The 13774-nt window shown below is 51.1% G+C and overlaps 1 protein-coding gene across 5 annotated transcripts in view; it reads left to right on the top strand.

Annotated features, from left to right (window-relative positions):
* Window positions 1–255: 255 nt before the first annotated feature.
* LOC103581226 (rap guanine nucleotide exchange factor 1-like) overlaps window positions 256–13774 on the top strand; it is a 35934-nt gene continuing 22415 nt past the window's right edge. For 2 of the 5 annotated variants that reach the window (XM_008563112.1, XM_008563110.1), the window contains exons 1-2: window positions 256–457; window positions 3002–3157. In XM_008563112.1, the coding sequence (XP_008561334.1) occupies window positions 266–457; window positions 3002–3157 (348 nt within the window). In that variant the 5' untranslated portion in view covers window positions 256–265. Of the gene's footprint in view, window positions 458–2998; window positions 3158–13774 lie in introns of all 5 variants that reach the window. The other 3 variants (XM_008563111.1, XM_008563109.1, XM_008563113.1) reach the window with 2 other exon arrangements.

The raw sequence follows: 13774 nt of genomic DNA, 5'->3' as shown, positions 1-13774 counted from the left end.
GCAGTTCACATGAGGGCTCACCCTTAGTAGTGTATATCCTGTGGGTTTGCATGCATGTGTAATGACGTGTATCCACTGTGTGCTATCCTGTGGAGTAGTCTCACTGCCCTGAAAACCCTCCGTGCTCCACTGTTCACCCTCCTCAGTGCGCTTTGGGTGGAAGTCACCCAGCTGCTGTGAGGAGGAGGGGGTGCGGGTTCTCTTGTGCAGCAGCCCCACCTGCATCAGCTCACCCCGCACCCTCTGTCCCACAGTGCTGGCCTACATGCAGCTGCTCGAGGACTACTCAGAGCCACAGCCCTCCGTGTTCTACCAGACACCGCAGAACGAGCACATCTACCAGCAGAAAAACAAGCTCCTCATGGAGGTGTACGGCTTCAATGACTCCTTCAGCGGAGCGGACTCCTCGCAGGAGCTGGCCCCTCCACCCGCCCTCCCTCCCAAGCAGCGGCAGCTGGTAAGTGGCACCCCCAGCCTTACGTCCTTGCCATTGCCATTGGTGCCCAGGACTTCCCATCCTAACAGGCCTCTAGGAACCAAAACCATCCTCTCCGGGGGGCAGTTTAACTCTCTTCTTGTCCATGTTAGGGCCCTAGGCTTGGGTGCTGAACACATAGGTGCTTTCACTTCCTCCTGTCACCCCCCCCCCCACTGTCTCCAGCCCAGGGGGCAGTGGGGCCTCTCTCTTCCAGAGCAGCCCCATGCAGCTGGGACAGTGTTGTGCTCAGAGTGTTTGCTTTCTCTGCTGATGGTCTCTTGCAGTTTTTCTTTCTTCTTTGGCTCCAACATAGACCTCCCAGAAAGGAGGGACTCAATCAGACCACAGGGCATCATCTATGTGTGACCATCTGGGGATTCAATGTACATAATGGGCCTGACTGTGTAGAGTGACTTGCATCCCAGCCTCAGCCAGGGAGGGCCCGATGAAAACAAGTTCCACTGAAGCAAGATGGCTTTAAACAGAGCCATTGTGTTTCAGACACGCACGCTTCCTCCTTTACAACCCCAACTCTGGTGCGGAGGTCTCCCATGTGCATGATGAAGCTCAGGCAGCACAGGAGGTGGCTGTCCCACTGAGGGCAGCCAGCAAGGCACTGGGGCTCACTGGGCATCAAGCCAGCAGGCAGGTTGGTGTGCCTGCTGTGCACCTCCAGCCTGTTTCTCTTTGCTGCCAGTTGAAGAACCCAGTGGCTCCAGTCAGGTGCTAGAATCGGAGCCTCTGGTCCAGCCACGCCCTCCAGGAAGGACACGCCCAGAAGGGGATTTCTGAGTGTTGAGCTGCGTGTGCTGTGTCCTCATGCTGGCTGGTCCAGTAGCTTTCAAACAAGAGAGGGGACCGGTGTGGCTAGCTGGGCCATCTTGTATCCATCACGGGAAGATGTGAAGGTGCTGCCCTGCCTTTTCCAGGAGGTGGCTGCCAGCTGGAGGACATATGCCCTTTGATTACTCCTTGCAGCCGCCTGGGGCTCAGCCTGGTCCCAGGAGTCCCCATGACTCTCCACAATCAGTGGGCTCCAGCTGACCAGGCAAGCTGTTTTGTTTCCTCTTGAGACCATGACCAGCCTCTTTGGAGGCAATTTTGTCTAGTAGAGGAAGGGCTGGGCTTGGAGTTGGGAGTCCTGGGTTCCAGTCCTACCACTGGTTAGTGATGTCACAGTGCTGTATTCAGGGTTTCAGTGCTTCACCTGTCCTGCCCACTCCAACAACACTGAACACGAATCTAAATTGCTCCAAATGGGGCCAGCCCTGTGGCTCACTCTGGAGAGTGCGGTGCTGATAACACCAAGGCCACGGGTTCGGATCCCATATAGGGATGGCCGGTTGGCTCACTGGCTGAGCGTGGTGCTGACAACACCAAGTCAAGGGTTAAGATCCCCTTACCGGTCATCTTTTAAAAAAAAAAAAAAAAAAAGATATTTGATTAAAACCATTGTGGAGCCAGGCTTCATTTGAGAGATTGAAATATTCTCAGTCCCTCCTGCTGGTGTCTTCTGTTGCCTGTTGGCTGTCCTTGGGCATCTTCTCCATACTGTGCAGTCCACAGGCCTCTGAATATTTGGAGATAGATCCGTAATGAGCATGTGGAATCAGAACCTGCTCCAAGGGAGCACTCTGGCCCCTCACACCAAGCTGGCAGGCCAGTAGTAAGGGGCCTGTTAGGAAGGGCCTTCTTGAACACCTTCCCAGGTAAGCACTGCAGCTTTCCTGTGGTTCCTCATGACCCTCGCCAGAGCTCCTGTCATCCCCACTGTAAGTAAACTGAGGCAGAAAGAGGCAGAGAGACTTGTTCCAAACCCACAGGGAGAAGTAGATCTGAGAACAGAGCCCAGGTGTACCATGAGACAGGCTATTCTGTCTGCCGGCCACACCCTCCTTGCTTGCAGATGTGGGAGGCATTACCCATATTTACAGACAAAAATGGAAATAATAGTTACTCATGCCTGTTGGCCCACGTACAGTGTAGTAGGCATGATTGCAGGTGCTGTATACACATCAGTTTATTTAATCCTCCTGACAGACCCACACGGGGCACCAGCGTTATCCCCATTTTGCAGATGAGAAGACTGAGGCACAGAGATCTTTAAGTAACGTCCATAGCCAGACAGGTGATAAACAGCAGGGTCCAGATTCAAACCCAGGCAGCACGAACCCAGTCTGAGCTCTGATGCAGTGTGATAAGCCACATGGGTGTACTCACACAGAGGAGCAGCTCAGGGCCCAAGTCACCCAGCTCCATGAGGCCTGCCCACATGGCCTCCTTCTGTCTGGCCTGCCTCCAGTGGGCACCGTTGGTATGAAAGTCAACTTAAATCTCATAAGGAAGTAAAGGAGGGTACCCTCTCTTTCCAGTAGGCTTGGGTAGGTATTTTTGATCCCTCTCCAGAATGTCCCTGAGCCGAGTTAGGCAGCAGCCTCCTTAACCTTTCCCTGCACATGCCTGATTGTTCTCTGCCTTTTCTCCCTCCTTCCCCGCTTCTCTCTTGTCCCTTCTGTCCAGCAGGCCTCCTATGCTGCTTCTTCCTTCTCCTCTGTCTCCTACTGTGTCCAGCAAACTAAAGTGGCCTTCACCCCCGAGGACGGCAGTGCCACTCAGGGCATCAGTGTGTCCGTCTCTAACTCCTTTCTCAGCCGGCACGGCAGCTTGCCTGTGCCCTCGGTGAGTTGCCCCCTGCCGTTCATTGCGTGGAAATGCGTGAACAGGACAATTCCTTGGTAGCCTGTGCCTCCCAGACATGTGTGCTGCCCATTGCCAACTGCCCTCCCACAGATCCCTGAACATGGACAGGAAAGGGCATGAGTGGCTAGTTCTCCAGGGTATCAAGGGCTGCATGGATTGTCAGGGGTCTGCAGGGGAGGTGGGAATGGCCACATCTGGAGCATTACCACTCTGGCGCAAACTGGAAGAGCCATCTGTCCCTGTTACTCTGGTCTCCCACTGAGCCCTGGATCAGCACTCCAAGTTTTCTGTGTTTCAAAAGGAGTATCCCTGACCTAGGGAGCAAGGCTGAGGGGTGCAGCCTTACCAAGTGTGTGACTTGGGGTTTGAGTGCTGTATCAGTGAGTTTTTGCTGCATAACAAACCACCCCGAGACTTAGTGGCTGAAAACAACAGTCACCATTTATCATTGCTTAGGACACAGGTGGGTAGGGTGGTTGTGCTGACCTGGCCCAGGCATGGCTGGTTTGGGCTGGACTTGCTGACATCTCTGGGACCTTTGGCTGTGATCCACATGGTCTGTCATCTCCCTCAGGCTAGCCTGGGCTTATTCACATGGCAGCTGGCTGGGTTCCAAAGAAGCAAGTCGAAGCAGGCAAGGCTCTTCAAGGCCTGAGCTCAGAACTGGCACTATGTCACTTCCATTGCAGTCAGTTAAGTCGAGGCCAGCCCTGATTCTGGGAATAGGAAAGTAGACTCTGCTTCCTAAAGGGAGTTGCTACTAAACCACACTGCACAGGGCGCAGATCCAGGAAGGGGAGCACTTGCAGCCACTTTTGTAAACAGTGTACTACTGAAGCTTAGGGGCTGCTGACACTCAAGGGCGCAGTCTCTCGCTGGAATCTACATCTCCCCAAGAACCTAAACAGCCACCACTCCCTTTAATTTGTTCAAATGAAACTCTGAGCAGCAGGGGAAAGCTCTCTGGAATAGGGCCAAGTTCAGATCCCACTTGAAATCAGTTTGGCTATGGGTGATTCACTTCTCCCCGGGCCTCGGTGTCATTCCTTTGGGATTGTACAAGGATACTTCCAAAAAGTGCATGGAAAGATTTGTATTACTTTTTAGTTTTATTTTTCCACAAACTTTTTGAAGAACACTTGTACTTTTACTTGCCTCATATTTTGTGATTGTGAGGATTAAAAAAAATCATATGAGGCGGCCGGGCACGTGGTAAGCTTAGAAAGTGTGTTGTTACTGTTCTTGCTCTCACTACCTTAGTGATGAGAGTTCTGAATTCTAGTCTTGTTCTGCTTCTAGTTCTCCACACAAGAGTTGGGCAAGCAACTTATCCTATTTGGCTTTCCTTTTCCCTCTATAAATGGTGAGTTAGAACTGGGTGACTTTTAAAGACTTATCCAAGCTCAGGTTCCCACTTTGGTTTTGTCTGCTTTCCATCCGTGCTCAGGGTTGGCAGATCATGCCCAGGGCCATCCAGGGTCCAGGACCGTTGCAAAGACCTTGGAATGCATTTTTCCCTTGGGTTCTACAGCCTAACTTCTCGGAGCCTTCAGCCACCCCGCACATGCTGGGAAGGCTGAACACTCTCCCCTGCCCAGCCACATAAGCACCCTCAGTTTCCTCGGGAGGTGCATTTAGCAGGCTCCTTTCACAAATCTTGCAGGACTTGGCTTTTAGACAATCCTAGCTCTCGACTGTTTTTCCCTCTCTGTAAACAGAAAGTAAGTGTGAGTTATCCTAAGAGTTTCTATAATGTCTCTTTTGAGCAGTTAGGGGTTAGAGGACTGCAAATGAGCTGGATTGTTGGCTACAGAATGAAAGAAAATTGGAGGGTGTTTTAATTAAGTTCGGGTGTGCATATGCCACAGTCTTCATCTCTGGGACATAAGGGAGCGTTAAGACATCTTGTATCTGTAATACTACATTCTTGGCACCAATTCTGTAAATGAGCAGATAAGGGGCTTTATTTCATTGAAAGGAAAGTGCTTTGAGAACCATTAGTATGGCCTAAATGTTTGGAATATTTGGCATGTGATATGCTGAAACCCTAGCAAAGTGTAATGCCGACATATTCTTTATATATCCTCTGGTTAGGTTCTAAGACAAGCCCCAGACACAGGGCTTTGGATTACTGTCATAGCACCCCTATATTCCCAAACATCTTCATCCTGTTGTTCCTGGGCCTGTGTCATCCATCCAGGATGGAATTCTGAAGAGTTGCCACTTGGGAATACCACAGTTGTCAAATCTGAAGATGCCTCCCATGGCTCTTGAAGTGGGTGACACAGAAGCAGTGACCCAGGGACAAGTTTCATTCAGTGAGCACAGGACATCTGCTATCGTGGGTCAGGTTGCAAGAGGGAGCCAGAGTGAGGAAGGCACTCATCCCCAGGAGGGACCTGCAGTTCAGATGGCAGGAGAAGGCCAGCATAAGAGACTGACGTTGAGGCAGCGTGCACATGGTGGCCTCATGGGTTAGAGCAAGCATGAGGTCAGGCAGCGCCTGGGGGCATGGGGGATCTTGAGCTGACTTGAAGGATAGTTAGGATTTCAGGGAGATAAAGAGCAGGGGAAGCAAGTCACAGAATTCCAAGCAGAGGGACTTGCCCAAGGGATGCAGGCCAGAAAGCCCAGCATCCATTCTGGAAGGTCTTCTCGGATGTAAGTGCTCAGGGATTGAGGTCATGCTACAGCATCTGAAGGGTGATGGCAGTAGCCAGTGCCAGTGCCCCCACATCTCCTCAGGACCCCACTCCAGGAAAAGCCAGTCGCCCCCACACCTGCACACTCTACCTCTACTACACTCTGCTGTTGCCTGGCTTCTCCCTGGATCCCGCAACCATGAGATGGACCCAACTTATTCTTACTTGTGTTCCTGGGCAATGCCCTCACCCTCTTCACAGTCTCCAGCCTGGTCTGCTGGGCTCTCGTTGGATGGAAGTGTTAGCTCCCAATCTGCAGACTTCCTTTCCTTCCTGACCTGTGCTGTAATCCTAGGAGACTTGAACATCTGCACGGACAGGCATCTAAACCCTGTTCCAAAGTCTCAGAGGCGTTAGACCAGCTTGATGAAAGAAAGGTGCTGAGGCGGATGAGCAGGTGACTGTGAGGCAGGACGGGGTAGGGAGAGGCTGGCACTGTGGCTCCTGGCGCCATCAGGCCGGCGGCGGGCCTGCCATGGAAGGGCAGCGGTAAGTGTTGGCCTAGTTGCCTCCCATCCCTCCAGGCAGCAGCAGCGCCGTCCAAGCTTCCTGGCATGGTGCTGGGGCCGCCGCCTTTCCCCTGCTGCATCCTTTCCCCTCCATACCTGATCCCACAGCCAGCTCCTCTGCAGTCACCTCTCCAGCTCACATGTTCTCTGGTTCTGAATTCTGGTGGGGTAAATCCTGAAATTTTTGGATTTGGTTCATATTCTTTTTGCCCTTGACCAAGATATTATAGAGAATCTCAGTAACCATTAGGGTTGCCAGTGCCCCTCAGGTATTGCGATGTTGGTATTTAAAAAAATCATCTTCCCCATCCCCCAATCTATTTTCTTGTGCATCCTTTCTTTGCTAACTGAAGTAATAGATATTTACTACCACCTAAAGATCTATTTGGTTGCTAGAGATCTGTTGAAATTTTCTTTACCATCTTGGCTTCCAGAATGATTCTGGATAAGTAAAACTGCTAGCAGACCCAGGTTTAAGAAGTTATGTTGAAATGCCTGTAATAATTGTCATTAGTTTTTTAAAAATCTTCAGGGAAAGAAAGTCAAGTGTGTATTATCATAAGGACTTCAGTTTTTTAAAAAGGGTAAATAGAGCAGCTGACATCCCATTCTGGCAAAATGGTCATTTTCTGAGATGTTGGACCCTGGTCTTTGTGCATCACACATATGCTCTTAAGAGAAGGCCTGAGCTTCGTGCAGACACTTGGTGTCTGTGCCGTGGCCGTCCCCTCACTGTGAAACCGCCAGAGCCCACCTTCTGGAAACACATGGCCGGGTCCTTGAGCTTCACCAGCGCATCTCTCTCTCTTGCTCTCCCACCCCCTCTCAGCCTGCTGGCCGTGAACCATTCCTGAGAGCTAACCCAACAGCACTCACGGAGTCCATGGGCATACTGTTTGTCTCGTCCAAAGGCCAAGCAGGAAAGGGGAAAGATGAAGGAGAAGGAGAGAAAACGAGGGGAGCGAGTGAGGCAGGAGGAGAAAGGCCCATAGCGCGGGAAGTGGATGACAGTCCCATGGGGCCCTCGGGCTGCTTGGCCAGCAAGGCGCCCAGCCACCTGTTGGAAGAAATAAGCTCCTGCCATCCTTGCCTGTGTCCCTTCTTCCTCCCTGATGTCCTCTCATCTTTATCAGCCTCCCGTCCTGGTTAGAGCTCAGTCACAATGAGATGGAGAACCGGGAGGAGAATGCTCAGAGCTGCCTCCCTCCAGGGCCGTGGCTTCCTCAGAGCGGTCCCCTTGCACTGTCAGCCTCAGCATGTTCCTCTTTTGGGGGAAACGAGGACTGTGCTGCTGTCCCCAGGTTGAAAAGCCTCCATAGGGCTTCTCCATCCCCCTGGTGCCTGTTCCTCCTAGAACTCCTAGTTCATGTGCTACATGGATGCTTTGGATAATTTCAAGTGCTGACTCCTTGACTTTCCCCCATTCTTGGGGGCCTCCATGTCATCGTCTGTCCAGTGGGGATGTGAGATGGTTGTAAGGAGCAGAGGGAAACCACTGCAACGTGGCATGTGACACACAGCCAGCACTGAATGAAAAGGGAGGCTTCATCACCAGATCTGTCATCACACACAGGCTGTTTCTTCCTTTTGCTGCACTCAGCTTCCTGTTCTCAAGGTTGCAAGTCCTCTGAGGTTAGGGACTGGACTTTTACAGACTTGCAGCCTTGGTGTGCAGCTTGGTGCCCAGTTAGCAAGTGACAGGTGCTCTGTGGCACTGAGTTGGCTGGGAGCATCTTGATTCACCCAGAGGCAGCGTGGGGTGACCAGGGAGGCCTCTAGCTCTCCCCGTGGCCACACCATTATGTCCATCTTCCCTGCATCCCAGAAGCTGCCTGATGCTGGCTTGTTACGGGACAGCTGCAGTGGTCCCAGGCTGTGGCCGAGAACCTGTTTTCTTCCTCATTTTCCTTCTCTGCTGACCCAAGAGACTCTGGCTGCTGATGTATGGCCCAAGGGTTTCATAGGGAGTTCCTGTCTGCTGTTGGCTACTGCAGCATGTTCACACTGTGCTCTTCTGCCCCTTCTGGAAGATCCAGGGTGCCATGGGCCATGCTGCCTCAGAAGTGTGGAGTCCAGACTAGCTCCCACGCTGGACCTTGGCATGGCCCGTGGAAGGAGGCACACACACAGCAGCCCCCCTGCAAGGTTTCTACAACGTTCAGGGGAGAGTAGAGAGCCATGTTTGTGAAAGCCCAGCTCTGAAGGAGATGGTGACCACCTGAGCCCAGGAGTGAGCCTGTCCTGACCTGTCGCAAACAGGAGAAGTGTGCTGGGAGTCAGGGCTGCTCAGAGCCCCACAGCAGGACTGAGCTCAGAGCTCCTTGCCTCAGGGCTCTGAGTCAGCTGCTTCCACCCCTTGTTTTAGACTGCCTGACTGTTGTTCATGGCCTGGCACTGTGGCTGATCCATTCTCTCAGGAACATGATGTGACTCCATCCACAGCAGTCCAACTGGTCAGGTACCAAAAGGACCGCCATTCCTCGTGAAGGTCAGGTGGTGCCATGTACCCTCTGGGCACTGTTCCACACGCAGTGACTGTCGCCTTCACTTTCCTGTCAAGCTGCTGTCTGCTTGTCAGGAGCCTTCCCTACTGCTCAGTGATGGAATGTGGTACCCCCCAAGGTTAGAATCCAGGTCCCTGATAGGAAAGACACAGGGTTCGATTGACATTTATGAACTGCTTGGCTGCCAGAAAGATAACGGAGACCTGGTGAGACTGGGTCAGAGGAAAAGAGAGACATGTGTTTGTCCTGTGTGTTCTGACACATTGCAAAGTGTGGCTGCAGGCTCTACATCGAGTTCTAAGAATAGGTGTGAATGAGAGCCCCCGTCATGCTGTTGAAATGCAAACTGAGTAAAAATAGTTCAGTTAGATTTCTAGAACTGAGTTTGAGTCATTTTTTAATCTGTACTAACTCTTTCTATAAAGAGCAAATGGACAGAGCATCCTAAAATGTATTGGAGTTTTTGCAAGAGGGCAATTAGCCATGAAGCCACTGGCCAGATGTAGTGTTTTCAAGGAAGATGTTATGATTCAGGTGACAAGGTGAGAAGGAACTTAATAAACTTTTACATTCACCTATCTTACTACCTAAAATTCCCTCACGCAAAACATTTTTATTCTTTTACATTCTTTGTTCGTAGAATTTTCTTTTTTTTTTTTTTTTAAGATGACTGGTAAGGGGATCTTAACCCTTGACTTGGTGTTATCAGTACCACACTCTCCCAAGTGAGCCACAGGCTGGCCCTTAAATGGTTTTTAAAAATAAACTTCATGAAAAAGTCTGTTCCAAAAGGGAGAAGATACTTTCTGGACCCGACCTGATGCTAATGTTGTCTTTCTTTAATCAAACTAATGCTGTCTCATCATCCACCCATTAGGACCCATAAAGGTGCCTCTCCTTCCCAGGAGCAAAGACAGAATAGCCTGTGACAGATCTCAAGTTCAGGTGCTTGTGGCATCAGCCTCAGAATCTACCACTGGGCTTTGGACATTATGTAAAATGTAGTTATTGTTATAAATTAACACAAGGGCATCAAAGAAGGGAGTTGCCTCTGGGCCTAAAGTAGACCCAAAGGATGGCTTTTGTAAACTAATAGTTCATTAGGACCAGGAAAGAGAGGCAAGACAGAGCCAGAAGGCTTCCCTCTAGTTTGCCAAATGGAGTAATAAGAACTCAAGGGTTCTTCCTGGTGTACTAGGAGAGATCATATCCCAGGTCAATAAGGACCCAATCAGACAAGAGCCTCCCCAGGCAATTGTGTAGGGTATTGTAGTGTCTAGAAGCTTGACTTCCTTCCAGAATAAATAAGAGGCCCCACACGGGGAGGCTGGCAGTCCCTGACTGAAGGACATGTGCTCTGAGCCCAGGGCCAGTGCTGAGCTTCGGTTCCTGGTGATTCTCCTCAGGGGAAGGAAGCCCAGACCACACTAGAAGAACAGCTCCCCTTGAGGGTGTTTGCTCACAAGTAAGGTATAAGAATTTAAGCCTGAAAACCAGCTGTCCAGTAGCTTATATGCTTTGCTAAGTAGCATCCAAAAACACCAAAGTCATAAACCTTGCTTGAGCCAAGATTGTGCAGTAATGACCCATCTCTGGCAACTTCTCTTCCCAAACACTTTACCACAGCAGCTAGTCCATTCCTGTACATGGTCACATTGCCCTGTGATTGGTGGAGCTGAAAGTTCTCTGAGGCTTGGAGCTCAAGTCCCAGTGAAGCAGCCGTTCAGATTGAGGTCTCTTGGCCTGTGGCTCTGGCCCTCAGCTGCTGATGCACAGACTGCCTTCTCTGGCACCCTGCACTTTCTGATCATCAGGGAATTACATGGACTGGCTCTTATATTGAGGACCCAGGGTTTTTCTTTTTTTCTTTCTTGGCAGCTGACTGGTACAGGGAACCGAATCCTTGACCTTGGTGTTGTAACACTGTGCTCTAACCAACTGAGCTAACCAGCCATCCCCCCGAGATTTTTTTATTTAAAGGTCTTCTTCCTGCTTTCTTGCCAAGGCAACACAGGGTCCATGCCTAGCCAATATTCATGCCAGGACTATAATGGGAAAAAAGTGTCACTGAAAACTGGTACCTGGGCAGCTTCAGGTAGCTTTGCCTTTTAACAAATTGGCCACGAGCTAACATATAAGGTCATCAATCTCCATGATCTTTTAGATTCCTAAGACTCAGTGGTTCTTTCAGGCATGTCTTTCCAAGACAGCTAGCTGCCGCTTGCATCTTTTCACTGCCTGTCCCTGCACCGCTCTCTGCACCCCTGGCTGTATGTGAAGCCTCAGCTCACTGCATTTTGCATGCCTGGCATTTTGCATGCCTGGCATTATGCTCAGCTAAGGGGATCTCTGAGCAGTTAGTGGGGCTGCATCCTGCAGAGCTGTGGAATTCATGGTTAGGTCCTGTCACGTGCCCACAATACTCCTCAGTGTTTCAGAAAACATGAACTGACTATGACATAGGCTATCCCCATGCCACCTCTTACCAGCTGTGTATGGCCACCCTACCAGCCTCACCTTTTTCGTTATAATAAGGATCATAAAAGCACTTCATGTTGATTAAATGAGGTGATCTATGCAAAACTCTTAGCTCCTCATCCGCAGGAAGCAGTCCTTGCTGGCATTTTGATGATTGTGTGACCAGGGCTAAGCTTGGAGGCCAGGCGCCCCCTCTCCTAATTGCTCGCTTGCTCTGGAACCACCAGATCTTCTGCAGAAGTTTGCAGGTTTCAGTCAGACAGCCCTTTGTGTTCTAAAATCCACAGCCCAAACAGTCTTACTCTGGCTATAAATAAAAATTCCTGCTGCATAGAGCAACAGCTCTTCAGAAGCAAAGCCAGGCACCAGCCAGATCCTAAAATAAACCCTAGGCTGTGGTGAGGTGGCGTTGCTGTGGAACGGCCAGCCTGCCTTTTTCCCTGCCTGTTTGGGTAAGTGTGATCTTAAAGGGCCTGGAAATATTTCTCTGGGGAGTCCATTGAGACTGGGACTTGTTGAAAGTGGGGTAGTCCTGCGCCCTGACATAGCTTCCTGTGTCTGCAGCACCACAGAGGGGCACAGAATGGTCTTCACAGTGACTAGAGAGCATCCCGTGCATCCCCCTCCCCCTCTAAGGTGCTTCTCAAGCTTGGCTGTCAGCCCAGCATGACCACATAGCTTGAATACCAGAGCGGGGCTGCCTTGGAAGGGGAGGGGGTGGGGCAGGGCACACCTTTGTCCAAGAGATACCGGCCCTCCTTCATGTCTCCTTGGTGGTTGCCGCTCTCCTGGGCAGTCCATGCCTCTGGTGGCATCCCTGAGCCTCCCTCCCCAGTCTCGCCACCAGTGGACCTGAACCCAGGCAGTGGGCGGAGCTTGTCTCTTGCCCTTCCACATTCAAGGCTGAGACACTGCTATGAGTCAGGCAATATCCTAGGCACTTTAATAACAGCAGAATCAATTCTTGGGTATGCATTCATTCAGCTGATATGTATTGGGCCCCTGTTCAATGCCTCTGCTTAGTTATTTAGAGCAGTTCCTGGACTGGTGTTTGGAGGACGGGAGAGGACAGCCAGCATTGACTGAGAGCACTGTGCTGAGCACGTGTGTGGCTCTGTCTCCCTGAACATCCACAGAAACCCTGTGGCAGAAGCACCATTGCTTTCATCCCGTGTTAATGTTAAAGAGATGAGGCTCAAGAACTTAAGTCACTTCCCCGAGGTCACACAGGCAGAAAGAGATGACACAGGACCCAAGCCCACGTCTAGATGGCTTGAGAATGTGCCCTTAGCAATGACCCCGTATCACCTCCCAGACGAGGCCCCACACACTGCATAGCAGTCTGCCCCCTAAGCTCGTCAAATCAAAACCTGCTGAATGCGCCATATGATCAGTTAGGAAGATGCTTCTCAAACCTGATAAGATATTGCGATTACACAAAAGCCAATTGCGTGTGTATATAAGTCAGGTGCTCAGTTACTGCAGGGCATGCTTAAGTGCTAATGAGTTTATGTGGGGGCAGGGGTGTGGGGATCGATGAGGAAAGTGTCAAGACTCCAGACAGAGTTGGCACTCAATGTGAATCTTAAACTAGGTAGCAACACGTGAGTGGATTTGTGGGTGAGGTGAGAGATGTCTGTTAGCAAATCTCACAGCACCTGGGTGTTGGGAATGAGCATCTGACAGATCTAAGAATCTGCACTCCTGCAGGAGACTGAAACCACTTCCTCCAACAGTCATGTGGGGGCTCCCTCGGAGCAGCTCCCAGCTCCATGCCATGCCACCCTTCAGCCAGTGCATTCTATTCTGTCTTCTCTGTGGGCCTCCCCAGCCGGTGAGAGAGCCCCACTATGGGGTAAGCCCCCTCCAGAGATGACATAGAGAACCCAGAAAGCCAAATCCTCCACCCCATTGCCATCCCAGGAAGACCCAGCTTGAGTTCCCAGGCTGCAGCGCATCTTTAATGGTCACAGGAAGGTTAAAGTGAAGTGTGGCACGTGCTGTGAGGGTCGGGGGAGCCTGGGGTGCCAAACAGGGCTCTGCTCCCCAGCTTCTCTAGAAAGGAGATGAAGAGAGATTCACTTGGAGCAGGTCTAAGAGTGCTCAGCATTGTTTGGGCAGGACATGCCGGACACGTCCACTAATTCATTTGATGGTGGTCGGGGGCTGGCCTTGAGTATGTGAATTAGATGGGGAATAGGAAAAAGTTACCCGTGCCTCGGGCAGGTGTCGTGGATCTGGTGTGAACCAGCAGCCACAGGAGCTCATGGGAGCAAGAGGGTTTTGGTCTCACTGAGGAAGGAGGAGCTTTAAACTCTGATCAGTGCAACCAAGAAGGGGCCAGGCCTGTCCACCCTGGAGAGGGAGGGAGGGACTGCCTCATCCCTGAATTGCAGCAGCTCT

Source organism: Galeopterus variegatus, unplaced genomic scaffold (assembly GCF_000696425.1).
Source record: "Galeopterus variegatus unplaced genomic scaffold, G_variegatus-3.0.2 Scaffold12602, whole genome shotgun sequence".
In the NCBI taxonomy this organism is placed as follows: Eukaryota; Metazoa; Chordata; class Mammalia; order Dermoptera; family Cynocephalidae; genus Galeopterus; species Galeopterus variegatus.
This window is presented reverse-complemented; position numbering and strand designations above follow the sequence as displayed.